This window comes from Pinus tabuliformis, chromosome 1_1 (assembly GCF_031772625.1).
Source record: "Pinus tabuliformis cultivar Carrire ecotype Pingquan chromosome 1_1, CPIR1, whole genome shotgun sequence".
In the NCBI taxonomy this organism is placed as follows: Eukaryota; Viridiplantae; Streptophyta; class Pinopsida; order Pinales; family Pinaceae; genus Pinus; species Pinus tabuliformis.
The window spans coordinates 423,519,914-423,535,464 of record NC_142297.1 but is presented as its reverse complement, the minus strand read 5'-3'; the positions used below and the strand labels follow the sequence as shown (position 1 = coordinate 423,535,464).

At 34.9% G+C, this 15,551-nt stretch overlaps 1 protein-coding gene across 1 annotated transcript in view; it reads left to right on the top strand.

Annotated features, from left to right (window-relative positions):
- Window positions 1–15,551, top strand: part of LOC149213500 (Regulator of chromosome condensation (RCC1) family protein) — a 154,795-nt gene that overhangs the window by 109,105 nt on the left and 30,139 nt on the right. The window contains exons 9-10 of the mRNA XM_089389052.1: window positions 11,576–11,599; window positions 11,799–11,923. Of these exons, the coding sequence (XP_089245178.1) occupies window positions 11,576–11,599; window positions 11,799–11,923 (149 nt within the window). The remainder of the gene's footprint in view (window positions 1–11,575; window positions 11,600–11,798; window positions 11,924–15,551) is intronic.

Sequence of the window (15,551 nt, the reverse complement as noted above, 5' to 3'; positions counted from 1 at the left end):
AGGTCTTGAAGGAATATCACAATGATCCCATGGGCCTTTTAATTGCCATGCAAGAAAGATAAATAGCAACTACCATGCATGACACATTCTTTGAAAGTGCTGGGCTCGGAAGCACAAACGTTGTAGCATTTTTTATTTCATTACTAACGATGATGATAATATGTTGAATATTATAATAATCACTAATGATGATGATAATGTTTATGCTGAATCGATGATGATGATTATGTATTTTCACATATAGAATCTAGATTCTAAAAGATGAATGGTAATCTAATCACCTGACATGGGGATTCGGGATTCGTAGGATACAGGGATTCGAGAGTCGGATTCATACACGTTGACCTCCCAAGATAAGACACGTAGGATTTGTTTTATATATATATATATTAAAAATTTGATATTTCTTACACAAATTCTCATTAATGATACAACTTCATTGATTTCAAACATAGATCTTCATCTAGATTTTAGTTTTACTGTTTACAAAGTAAGTTAGTAACATTATAGCATGCATAGTACATAAAAAATTCAAATACATGTCACATAAATCATGATTTATAAATGAAAGACAACTTACAAGATAGTAAGATAAAGACACTGAGAAGTAGAATTATAGTTTTCTCATTAAGTCATCAAATCAAGATGTGTTACATAGGTAGTGCAATGCCAATGGCAAATAGAAATAGAAAATATAAAACAAATACAGGTATACAAGCCTCAAGGTAATAGGTAGCCCATGACTCATGAGTCAACAATCCTCATAGTCATCATTAGAATCAACATCAAAGTCCTCATTATCATGGTCACCAGACTCACCACTCCTCTCCTCTGCATCCTCCTCCCTCTACTGGTGTCGAGGATGACCCCTTTAAAATATCACCATCATCAAATCTAGCAGGCTCTAGCACTGGATCATTGAGATCCATGTTGGCCAATGCCAACTCAACACTGCTGTCCAGACCCATGTCATCAAGAAAGACATGCCACATCTTTGTCTTTCCCCTCAGCCACTCTTCCCTTTGCCTATAAATAAGCTGAAGGTTGGTGTGTACATATATCATTGTCTCTGCCCTGGAATGCTCATGCCTGCTCTTCTTTACACTATACAAATTCCCATATGTGCTCCAATTGCTCTCGCAACAAGAGGATGAAGTCACCTAAGAGAGGAGCGTGATGGCTAACTACTGAAGAGGAGGGCTTGTTGCCCCATGATTTGCCCAGCAAGAATAGGGCTTCTTAGCCCCCTTGTCTCTAATCACATCATATCCTGCAAATTGACCAATGTCAATGGAAAACTCCGCAAAGGCATCCTCCACCTCATCAAGCTATGCTCTATCTTGAAAAACTTGCTTGAATGCGCCTTTCCTCCCTGTGAGATTTCATCATCCATGTGAGGAGGGAATCTGCGGGAAGGTGCACCATTCAGACACTCATGGCTGTAGTATTTTGGGTTCAATGAGTGAGCCAAACAATGTGAAGGTGTGCAATTCTTGTCCCATCTGCTGACAAGAATATCCTGTATAGTACCACAGAAGGCCTCTGGTGATGTCTCATACTCGGGGCACTCACTCTATAGAATAAGGCTCCTCACAGACTCAATCATGGAATCCCATCCCTCATATACCTCTCCTAGGATGGGTTTGTCAGTATCTACAAATCGAAGCAAAGAAATGACAGGGTCCATGATCTGAATAATTAGATCTACCCTCTCCTACCAAGCATCATCTAGCAATTTGTCCTTCACTCTTTAGAGGCTAATTGATCAATCTTTCTCCAAAAAGACCAAAACTCTGAAATTACCATGGCCCCAAGAGCGGTCTTGACCTCCCTCAACCTCTTCAACATGATGAATGAAAAGGCAAACCATGTATCAACAATGATAGATTGTTGTACTCCTTGTAGATAGTGAGGGCATTTGTATGATTTTGCACAAAGTTATGGATATGTCGTGCATCCTCAATAATGTTACCAATCCAAAGCACATCAGAAGCAATGGATTTTAGTGCTAAGTTCAATGAATGGTCAATGCAAGGTGTCCAAAACACTTGTGGATATTTAACTTCCACAATCATGTCAACAACGTTGCAAATAGGTGCATTATCTGTAATGATTTGCACACAAGAATCAACATCTACATCTTCAATAACGTTAATAAACAAATCATCCATAAATTGTGCATCCTTGTATTCTCCAAGAGTATCCACTGCTTTCAAGAAAACTGGACCATTCAAGGAAGACACCATGAAGTTGATGAGTGGGTGTTGTGCTGGATCTGTCCATCCATCAGAAACAATGCTAACCCCAGATGTTGGCCATGATGCTTTAATAGGCTCAAGCATTTTTTGCACCTCTTTTTTTGCCTTCGTCAACAATGTTTTTCTAAGCTTCTCTGAACCAAGAGACACATACCATGATCAAGACCTGTGAGTTAGAACTCGGCACAACTCAATAAATAGAGGTGAGGGTGCAACATTAAAGGATATGAAGTTTTGATAGAAAAAAGGCAGTGGTGAAATCAAGCTCTTCCCGTTTCTCTTTTTGAAAAATCTTGTCCACTAGACCAAGTGAAATTGCCTTTCTTTTTGCTGCTTGTCCCCCAATAGAACTCTCAAATGGAAATTTGGTGGTGCCTTTCCTCAAAAATGGAAGGGGGTCTTCATTCTTGGTTTTTCTTTATTTTGCAGCCACATTTGCCATACCAACAGTGAACTCTTTTTTCAGTTCTTTCCTCTTTTGTAGAGGAACAACTTTACAAGCTCCAATTCCACAACCTGGTAAAGCCAACAAATTGCCTTTCACATGGTAATATGTGCTTTTGAAAGAAATGTGGCAAGAGTTGCATCTCCATTTCAGATTGCTTCCTCCCTTCCCCTTGGTGCTTGTTCCATCCTCTCTTGTAACATATTTCCACAAGGCATATTTCTCGATGCTGTCTTTAGGTCCTCCTCTTCCCTTAATATTACTTGCAGCAGACTCTGAAGATATTTGGGGAGGAGGGGTATCTCCAATGGAGACATTCTTCCCCTTCCTTTGTCCCCTAATTGCTACCCTTGATTGAGCCATGAATACTGTAAATCAATAAACAAAATATGCACAAATTTGTTGAAAAAATTCATATACAAACTGCTATAATAGAAATGCAAAAAAATAGAGATGAAATGTACTTACCTGGTGCTTGAATCTCCTTGCCGAACGCTGCACACCCTTAACTCCTTGCTCGAAACTTGTAGCTCTTTGCCCACAACTCAATGTATGCAAAACTGAAAGAGAGAAATGGTAAATCACTGATAGAACAACGCGATTTTATGCCTGCGGTTTTCCCTCTTGTGGGATTCGAATCACAAAATCATGACACGTTGTGTCCTAACGTGACATGTGCGAGATTCGATTGTGTCACGTTCTAGGATTCGAATCACCATCGAATCGTGTCCGATTCGTGGGATTCTGACACACAGGCCATTTCCAGGCTGTTTCCCTTTCCGTGTCATATCCAGATTTTTGAAAATTTGCTATATCCGTTTGCAACCTTGTGTCTGTATCTGTTGCAATGGAGCTTAGATTTTCCTTTTTCCAATGCCATGTAAAACATGGGTTACACAATTTATTTTGACCATGAAGAACATGCTAGTAGGAAATTATATATATATATATATATATATATATATATATATATATATATATATATATATATATATATATTTCATGAAGACCGACCATAGCTACGTTTTTAACAATAGAACTGTTCTTAGATAAGTCTAATTCACATATATGAGAAATATTGGTTTGTTTAAAGTGACACCAATAAGTTGGTTTGTTAAAAATGTCATCTAAAGTGATTATCGTGTCAATAAGGTGCCCTTGTAACAACACATTTCCTTGTGATAAATCGTATTAGAAGAATTTTCTTGATTCACCTGCTTATGATAAATCATATTAGAAGAATTTTCTTGATTCACCTTTAGTATTATATCTTCTTCATATACTTGGGTTGCTTTGTTGATTGCTGAATATTTGTTAGCAGAGATAGTTGGATTTGACATGGTTTCCCATTTGATTTTTGTACATCAATGTTGGAAGATATCCTAATTGAACTAGATTATATATTGTTTTCTTGTAGCTGAAAGTGTTTTGGTGATACTTTCCAGCTTCTTTTTGGTGATTTTTTTTTGTAAGTAGTGATCATATTTCCGACGATAATTGATAATCTTCTTCATTTTTAATCAATGACAACCATTTTTTGGGGCCTGTTTCTGGAGATCTTGCATCTTTTATAGTGACTTTTGTTAATCTTGAAGCATCACATTTGTTGCATCAGCTCGCTCTTCTAGTGACGGTGCTTTTGAGTCTGACTTCATTATCAACTCCTACAATCTTATCTTATCACTCTTGTAGGGTGCTTCTTGTTTCCATCCAGGGTGAACATAGAGTTATATCAATGTCTTCTAGATAAGTTGCTACTAGTCTTAATTGTGATATCAAAGTACAATTAGTATTTGTCAATTGGAGATTGTTTATTCCATATTCTTTTGGGATGATCTATCTCTTTTTTAATATATTTTATTTTGGAATTAATAATTGATTGAGCAAGTACATGTTAATGGTTTTTTTCTTCGTTTGGACAAATGGTGATGTTAATATCTTTTTCTTGAATAGTACCCTCAATCTTTAATAGGGGCAAACACTTTTTCAAAGCCATAACAAAGTCTTCCTTTATTTTCTTTCTTAATATTTATGTATTTTTTGAAACATACCGTTGTTACAAAAGCTTATATCAATGTTGCAAACATTGTGTTAGAATATTTTGTTGACCGTTTGGAGATAAATGTATCAACAACATTGGGGAAAATATTGATCAACTTAAAAAAGGTATAAACTTTTCAATATTATTCAATATTCTTCTAAATCTTTGGTTTCTCTCTTCAAATTGAGCAAAACAGTTACCAAAATATGAATAAAATTATAAATCCGCTAACCTTGCTGATATATTCCAATTTCTCATAAAATTTTGGTGCATATATTGCAGTACCATAATATATTCAAAAATTGAAAAAACTGTATATTTTTATGGTGATAATGTTGTACTGAGAGAATCATGATTTTGATGATATCTTATTAATACTTGCAATACACATTATATCTTCTTCGAACATTGCATGTTGTTTACATTTTCTTGATATTGGGCAGGTGTTGAAGTAGGAGGGTTCCAATTTTTAATGTGAATGTTTACCCATTTCACAAAAACTTGCATTTACCTTTTGAATGGTAAAAAGTTAAAACATCACTTTTATTTGATCACTTTTCTTGATATGTACTTTTGCTATCGAATCACCCTTCTTTTACATATATCCTTTATTTTTTAAATAATGTTCTTTTCTATTGTTTTTAAATGACTTTACATGGCCAGTTCATCATTAGCTTGAGATGCGTGTCATTTTCTTAATAGTAAAACAAAGCATTCGGTTTTTATTGCTATATACTTTAGCACCCCTCTCTTATATACTTCTGTTTATTTATTTGTTTTTATGCATATGTTTATTTGTGTTGTAGTATGCCTTAAATTTGTATATATATATATATATACATATCTGTGTGTGTGTGTGTATTAATCCCTAAGGATTTGTTAAGCTTTATGAATTATTCTCTTCAGAGTATCCAATGTGTTCGTGGTGATTCACTCGATCAATTTTTAGCACTTATGAATGCCCATGTTGTTTTTTGAAGATCCTTGCCGATGTGTGAATAGATGATAATATCTCTCTATATTTTGTAGTTCCTATGACTTATATTTCCGAGGCCACGTGACTATATTCATGCCAACTTTAAGCCTCTTCAGCAGGTGCTTACAGACTCGGACTATTATCCCAACAATTAGGAGTAGATCTACAGATTTAATCTTGGGGTTTTTGATTTCTTGTGACAGAGAAACAAATTGTCTTTTATTTTAATTTATTCCAAATCATGCAACCAGATACAGGATTGTTCCTTGCACATGCGCCTTTGCTTGATGTTTGCATTCAATTTTTCAAAATTCCATGTCCCCTGATGGAAATATGTATATGCTTGGTGACGTTTGTACTATGTTTCTTCTACTACACTGTCTTCATCAGATATACAATGTTCGTGTGTTTTTGTACTCTATTTTCAAGCAGTAAACAGAGAATTCGATGGAGATGTTAACTATTCTTATCCTTCCTTCAGATGTGAAATAAAGGATCATTATGATGCGTGAATTTTCTGAATTTTAACTGTGCAAGACTCTTCTAAAACGTCCAACATTTTGAGTGGACCCTCCAACGATCCTTGGGGAAAAAATTACAAATATGCTTTAAGCTAGAAAACAATGTACTGGCGATTATAATTTTAAAGGCTGGCAGACATTATATAGCCGTTGTGGATAATTATTTAATTAATAAAATAAAATCATATATTAAAATGCTTAAATACTTATTTGTGAGAAATAATCAAAATATTACTGGATTTATTGATAAATGGCCATTGTGAAAAATCATGGAAGTTCTTGAAGGATGGTGAAGAAGAGAAGAAAAAGAGAATATTGGAGACGAAAAGTGAGATGTGGTATTTTCTGAATTTCAGATCTGATTTTAATTCATAGTAATTTTTCTAAAACAGAAAAAGATTTTTTTTTTCCAATTATTGAAAAAAACGCACCGGAAATTTTAAATCAGAAAATTAGATAGCGGAAGCAAAAACAAGAAATAAATCATGGAGAAATTTCTCCAACTGATATTCACTTTTAATTCTTAGGACAGTGAGGGCCGCCTTACTGGGAAATTGGCCGAGAGAGAAATTACAAAAAAATTACAGCAAAATAAAATCTGGTAAATATGCCACTGAAAAACTGCGATCTACACTTCCACCAGCTGTATGACCTATCCATAGCTTCTTGTCCACACGTGTTCTTACTGCTTCAAAACCCACATTGCACATGTGGCCTTCAGCTGCCCTTGTGCGGCACGTGTGAGTTGCCATTGCCATGCCCTTGTTGCCTTGCAAACTGATGCTCAGAAATCGATATGGCCTTGGCCCCCACTCCATATCCTAAACCAGAATTTCTCTCTCACTGCTGCAACACTTTCTTTCTCTTCAGACTTGACTATCACAGTCACAGAGAAATGATTTTCTCAAATATTTGTGAATTGTGTCTTTGACTCATCAAACTAACTGCCTAACATTAAGCTCCAAAGTGATGGATGACTAGGATTAAATCTTAACCCACTTGAGATCAATGTTGAGATTAAAACAGATCCACTAATGTAATTAAAATCATATTTCCTTAGTTTTCCTAGGTTAACAGCAAACACTAATTAAATGATAAAGACAGCTTACTAATTAAATTTAGTAGGCTTACTAAAAGGGATTTGGGCAATTCTTGCATGCTTGACAGCTAGCCAATGTAGAAATATTTGTCTACTGCTACAATTATCAACAAGATGGATGGTGAGGGGAAAGGAGCAGAAGCTCGGTCAGATGAGAAAAGAAAAGGAACAAAGTAATAGGGAAATAAGGATAAAGGATTATATAGGTCCGAAAGGTGAAACAAATATGAAGAAAGGAGAATTTTGTGCTATCAGTTCTGGCAGTGGAATAGTTTTTGTGTAATGAATTTACTGAAATTGAAATGGAAGAAAATGGTTTGTGTTCAAAGATCCAGAGTCAGTAAAACCTGAAAAAGGCTGTGTCGGACCAAAAGGCAGAATTATTGGAAGTGCCTTAATACCAACATAATTAACAATGATTCGTATATGAAATATCCAACATAACATGGACAAATAGCTGAAAATCATATAGGGTGAATAATACACATAATGTGGTAACTGACTGAATGAGATGATTTTACAATAAGCATAAGCATCTATTATTCAAGCAGGTGGAGGGTTATGTCATTTAGTTGCTGAGATTGAAACTATTATTATGTAATGGTTATTCATGTATTTTATAGTGATGACAATATGCATACATTTTTAAATGGTTTGGAATAAAAACACAAAATGTTGGTTCTACCTGTAGCAGTTGTACTGGATACGTATGAAGTTTCTGGTACTAAGACAACTGATATCACATTAATTTTTGTCAATACCGTTTACAAGGACGAGAAGGGAACTCAAGTGCTTGAAGGTTACAACAATAGCTAGCTACAGTCAGAAAATCCCATACAATGAAGGAACATGCTTACCAAGATTTGACTCTGCTCTTCATTACAACAACTGCTGCAAGTGGCCATTAAATCACACACTGACAGTCTCTTTCTTAAAATAGCGAAAAACATATTATGTGCAACTCATTTCAGAATATTTCAGATTCTTGCATGCTTGACAGCTAGCCAAAGTAGAAATATTTTTCTACTGCTACAATTATCAACAAGATGGAGGGCGAGGGGAAAGTAGCAGAAGCTCGGTGAGATGAGAAATGAAAAGGAACAAAGTAATAGGGAAATAAGGATAAAGGATTACAGAGGTCCAAAAGGGGAAACAAATATGCAGAAATGAGAATTTTCTGCTATGAGTTCTGGCAGTGGAATAGTTTTTGTGTAATGAATTTACTGAATTTGAAATAGAAGAAAATGGTTTGCGTTCAAAGATCCAGATTCCAGAGTCAGTAAAATCTGAAAAAGGCTGTGTCGGATCAAACGCCAAAAGTATTGGAAGTGCCTTAATACCAACATAATAAACAATGATTCATACATAAAATATCCAAAATGACATGGACAAATAGTTGAGAATCATATAGGGTGAATAATACACATATTGTGGTAACTGACTGAATGAGATGATTTTACAATAAGCATAAGCATCTATTATTCAAGCAGGTGGAGGGTTATGTCATTTAGTTGCTTAGATTGAAACTATTATTATGTAATGGTTATTCATGTATTTTATAGTAATGGCAATATGCATACGTTTTTAAATGGTTTGGAATAAAAGCACAAAATCTCGGTTCTACTTGTAGGAGTTGTACTAAGACTACTGATATCACATTAGTTTTTGTCAATACCAGTGTTGCACGAAGCGCCCCCCCCCCACGGTTCCAAGCCCCGAAGCGCGTTCCGTATGGAAGCGCCGAAGCGCGCTTCGTCCGGCGCTCCGGAGGAGGAAGCGTACACTTCCAGAAAAGCTTCGGGAAAATCGTTTAGAAAATCGTTTTCTTTTTCAATATACTTTTTTTTTTTTTTTTTTAAAATTTTAGGTGAGTTTGCTTGTTGGTGGTGGGTCCACCTTGGGTTAGGGTGGCGAATGAAGGCAAAAAGAAATATAAATATAGCAGATGCTCCCTCATGGTAATGTTAAATTGTTAAAGCTAAGTTGCATGAAACGTGGCCCTAGGGGGCGTTTCGCCAGGGGAAACGAAACGAAACACGTTTCCCCGTACTGTACGGCATTGAAACGCGTTTCCGGCCGTACGGCCACGTTTCCCGAAACGGAAACGTGGCCGTACGGCCGGAAACGCGTTTCCAGGCCGTTAGGGCCACGTTTCCCCAAAAAAAACATTTGTTTTTTAATTTTTTTTTTCTAATGTAGATCTCTTACATTTGTTTGCCCTAGTGTTGATATGCAGTTCATGGTAATGTTAAATTCTTAAAGTAAAAGTGATATTCTCCTTTATTTTTCATTTTCATCCTTTTACTTAAATTTTTAACATTACCATGAAATGACTCAGGATGTTTGAGAGTGGTTTCGCCGTCATTGGATTTCATATGGAGAAAGTAGAATTTTAGATCTTACTCAAAATCCAGCAGACTTATCTGTTTTTTAGGATTTCAGGATTGGGGGGATTTCAATGTTTCCATTGGATTTTATCATGTACTAGGGTATGGAACTTGTATTTAATCGAGAGAACAAAGCCCTCTATGCAGGGGAGACTCCCAATAATCAAGAGAATGTAGGGTACTAGTGTATGAAACTTGTATTTAATCAAGAGCACTAAGGTCATTCGACTATGTAGGAGGAGACTCCCAATCAACCACGAGACAAAAAATTAGAAATTTCTCGTGGCTGATTTTGGATATTTCTATTTTCATTATGTGATTATTCATGAGTAAATGTGATGTAAATTTAGATACTTATAGTCTATGCATTGACAATTGATAATTTTATCATAATGTAATAAATTAGAATGTATCATATATGCTTTATGATTGCACATATTTCTTAAATTCCTAATATATATATATATATATATATATATCGCGTTTCCCCGTTTCCAAAATTTGGGGAGGTCGCGTTTCGTATCGCTTCCCGTTTCGGAAACTCGTACCCGTTTCCCCATTTCGTGCAACCTTGTGTTAAAGTAAAAGTGACATTCTCCTTTATTTTTCATTTTCATCCTCCATTATTTTTCATTTTCATTCTCCTTTATTTTTCATTTTCATCCTCCTTTATTTTTCATTTTCATACTTTTACTTAAATTTTTAACATTACCATGAAATGACTCAGGATGTTTGAGAGTGGTTCCAGCCTCATTGGACTTCATATGGAGAAAATAGAATTTCATGTCCTATTCAAAATTCAGCAGACTTAACAGTGTTCAGGAATTCAGGATCAATGGGATTTTGGCATTTCATTAGATTATATCAAGTATGAAGGTATGCGATTAGCATTTAATCAAGAGCACCAAGCCCTATATGTACCCTAGTGTTGGTGGTGTTAATTGTTGAATTCCTTTGTCACGCGGCACGCCCTTAGCATAAAATTACCTTTCAATCAAAGTCAAAATCATCGATCAAACATGTTAAGCTTTTTCTACCATATTTTAAGTCTTGAATTAGGTAGTTTGATCAAAATTGGGCAATGTTGATTAATATCCCTAGACAATCGAGGTAGAGGCAAAGGCTAGACAAGAGGAGAAGAATCTAGATTCTAGATCATTAATGTACAATGGATGTTATATCTATCTTGATTTATGCAAAAATATGGATGTTTTCATGTCTTCTACAATTAATTTGGTATTTGGGATGTTTGTTTTGAGTATAAATGCAAATATATATATATATATATATATATATATATAGCAGACGCTTCCGCGGACGCTTCGCTTCCTAGATTTTTGGAAAATGACGCTTCGGTGTCCCCGCTTCCAAAAAACGCTTCCGCTTCGCTTCTGCTTCGTGCAACATTGGTCAATACCTTTACAAGAATGAGAAGGGAACTCAAGTGCCTGAAGGTTACAACAATAGCTAGCTACAGTCAGAAAATCCCATAAAATGAAGGAACATGCTTACCAAGATTTGACTCTGGGTCTTTATTACAACAACTGCTGCAAGTTGCCACTAAATCGCACACTGACAGTCTCTTTCTTAAAGTAGCGAAAAACAGATTATGTGCAACTCATTTCAGAGTTATTTGTGTATAAGTTTTGTTTTTGAAAGAGCAGAATATTTTGTTTGTAGTTGATGCCTGATATTGATCTGGAATTTGTTCGAAAATGATATTTCTATAACAATAATTTTTGCTTTTAGCTGTTTATTATACTCTCCGTAATTTAACTTCAAGGATTGGAGCTTGTATTGGTTATGATGCTTAATTGTTGTCTCTGTTTGGTTGTTATGCATGTGCAGATGGGGATTTGGAGGGTATGGAAGGTAAAATAAATTCTAAATTGCTATGCATTACCATGATATATTCATGTGCACCGGCATCTTAAAATTTGCATGCTTCATTTTATTAATATATAGCTGTTTGAGAAATTGTTCATTAGGCTAATGGGCCATGATATTTTATTTAAATATTTCAATTTTCCTAGTTGACATTTCTATTTCAACATTGATGTTGGACATTCAGGCTAGGGCATAGGGAACAGAAAGATGAGTGGACTCCGCGGATTGTGGAGACTTTTCAAAAGAGCAACCTGATTCCTCCTACAGCTGTGGTTGCAGCTGGTGCCACTTACTCTGCATGTACTGCAGGCAAGTGACAGAATATATTTAATACACGATTAGAGAAGCTATGTAATAGATTAGCTTATATGTTTTGAAAATAAGTTTTGAGAATCCGGTCACTTTATATCTCATATATTTTTGTTCCATAGGCAGACTTACAAAAATATTTACTGTCCTTTGCTTCTACTATTTGGCTAGCTAGTTCCAGGAAATGTAAAAGTGATACACCAAGTTTCAGTAGTGCATTTTCTGCTTAATTGGCAGGTTTTGAAATTGTGATATCCTCTTATTCAATTTATTTTTGGGAGGGTGGATCGGAATTGCCTGGTTATTGTATGTTTCTACTTTTTAATGCTATCGAGTTATATATGTGTAGGTGGCTTACTCCAATTATTGGTGCTGTAAGCACATTCCCATCGTGACTAATCCCTAAGATGCATCAGGAGGATATTTATATGAGCATGTGTTCATGCAAGGAGTGTGGCATTTGTATTTTCCTTGTCATTTTTAGTTGTAGGGCATCTCCAATATTTACTGACAACAGACAAAAGTAGCAGAAATCCCTACTGCCCTTTGTTTTTTTATTTGGCTAGCTTCTTTGTTGAAATGTAGATGTGGTACATCAAGATTCAGTAGTACAATTTTTTTTTTTTTTTAATTAGCAGGTTTACAAATTCTTCCTTTTTCTTGTGCACTTTCCTTATGGTAAACTGGATGGGAATATCTTGTTTATTGCACATTTCAACTATCAAATTCATTACAGTTAGTAACATGTAGATGAATCACTACTATTATTGGTGCTTTCTAAGATATTCCCATTTGAACTCATCGTTAAGATGCATCATTAGGTTATCTGAGACTTGAGTATGTGTATTCATGTAGGAGCGCCCGATTAATTTTTGCTTGGTGGTTCTATACATACAAGTAGTTTACTACAATTATTGGCATTTTGAATATATTCCCAACTGAGTTCATTGTCAGGTTCGAACAGTAGGTTTCTAATATGAATCTGTCTTAACATTTTTGAGTGTAGCATTCATTACTTTGAAATCCATTCAGGAGATCTAACATTGCATGTTGTGGAGAATGTAGGAAAAGTAGATTCTCATCCAACAATCGGGTGTAGTTTGGTTTTTAATCTATGTTGCACAGAGACCCACAACCCAAGAAATACCCCTCGTACCTTCTGTTCCCTTGCTCTGGGGACTAAAAACATCTAGTAAACGTTCCAGATTGGCTAGGGACATTATTTGGGATATGGGGACATCTAAGCTGTTCCCTATCCCTCCCTTGCTGAAATCAGAGACTTCAGGGTTACAGTTCGATCGGCCCATAAAAAAAATCAATGATGATTTTATTAGAATTCCAGCAAACCTAGCACCTGACAGTTAATTCCTAGCAGAAAATTGTTGTAATGATTAAATGCACAACTAGGTTCATTACCACAAAAATTCAACGGAAGAAGAATTTACCAATCTCAATGACGAAAAATGACACAACAGAATCTACCTATGTTCCATTGCATTTGGGGATGGGGGGACGGTAGGGACGGGGAGACGAGTTCCTTGTACGGGTAGAGCACACCCCCAATTTATTACCATGTGCATAAAGAACAATAATAAATACATCATTGCAATAGAATTATAAACATTGAACTAGCTAAGAAATCTAAATTTTATATTAATAACTACAAAATCAAATATGTAATTTCAAATTTCAAATTTAAGTTTGAAGATTTTGGTTGAGAGATGATTTGTCAAGAGAAGTGTTGAGCAAGTGAACTATTTTCCTAGTGTGACACATGCTAGTTAGTGAACTATTTTGCTAGTTTGACCTTTCTAAGACCTAATTTGTCTTTGCACAAATGTCAGATCAAAAGCTTGGGTTGAATTACTAGAACTAGTTGTCTTGCTTGCTATTTTTGGTCTAGTCCAAAAGAAGGTTGAGTTTTACTATTCTTGGGATAGACTCTTGAATGTAAACTGATTTGCCTAACTATCCCAGTTGGCAACCATGGGAATTTTGTCAAAATCAAACCTTGGCTCAAATTCCTAATATTGCCAATCTCAACACGTAAATCAACCGTCTCTGTTGTTAGGTTTGTCAAATAGAAGCTATGTCCTATTGGTCAACAACACTAGATATTTTCCTAGTCATATGAAAGCTAAATGGTCCTTTCTTATAGTCAATGCTACTAATATGGCTCAGTTAAACAAATTGAACGTCCTTCGCATAGTTAGCAAAGTTGCAAAGTGTGTTAGAGCCTTAACCATGTGGTTTCTTTACATCACTCTAGCGTGAAAATCAATATTTGTTATGAATAAAATATAAATAATGATGATATTTGTAATGATTAGTGAATTAGTAATTAGTGTTGAAGAGGTATGTCTAAATGAGACATGACTTTTCATCAAGAGGCACCGATGTAGTATATAAGCAGCCCCACTCTCATTTGTAACATCATTCTTATTCATACATTTTATATATATTCTTGTATCCTCAATGGAGATCTACATATTCCAAGTGTTTTGGAGTATTTAACTTGAAGAACAAAGTTTGTTCGTTTCATTTGGAATTAGAGTTGTTCGATCCTCTCTCCGCTCAACCGGTGCACAAGACCCTCATTCTACGATCTAGGTCTTTGGCGATTTACAAAAATTATTAAAAAAAGAAGTCAATATATAATTAAACAAAATATAAGAAAAAAATAAAAAAAATAGAAAAAAATCGGGTAGGAAAAAATATATTTAAAAAGAAGAAAAAAAGACTTCAGAAAAGAGTTATAAATTAGAAAAAAATTGCAAAAGAAAAGATCTAAAAAAGGAACAGAGCAAGATATTTTTATAATGGTAAGAGGGGATTACTTGGAAAAAAAGGGCGTAAATTCCAATTAATTTTAAAGGTGTTATATTTCAAAAGGGGTTTAAGGAATAACTTTTGTAGCTTTAATATAAAAAAGATGAGGGAAATTAATATAAAAATAAATAAATTAAGAAGTGGATATTTGTAGAGAATTATAAAGGTAGTAAAAAGATAATATATTTGTATATTCTCAAACTCATATAAGAAGAAAATGAAGGAGTCAAGATGAGTTCTACACAACAATCATTATTTTGTACTAAATCTCTGTTTTGTATAATATACATCGAATATCTTTGGATTCATAAAAATTGCGAATTATGTTGTCCAACATGCGAAAAATTGTTTAATGCAGAAGATTGCCAAGATGATGTATACATGGAAATGACAGAACGTGTGGAAAAACTTGCAGAATTGGAACAAAAATTAACAGGTTAAGATGAGGAAATTTTGCTCTAATGGAGCATAGCCAAAAATTACTTGTGAACGTCAAGAAGTCCAAAGAATGAAAGAAAAAAATAGATGAAGAAAAGGGTTGTGTCGAGAAGAAATTCAACGAGATTCTATCAGAGAAGGAAGAAGAAAATTTCCGATTAAAGGACTTGAACCAAAGATTATTGGAACAAATCAAAGATCTAAAAGATGAGAGGCGTAGAAGTCAAGATATTGAAAATAAGGTTGATGAGTTAGAAACCAAAGAACTCTTATGTCTAAGAAACAATAATGAAAGTCCACTCGCTCAAATTAAGAAACTTAAGGATGATAAGCAATCATTAAAAAACAAGTTAGAAGAATT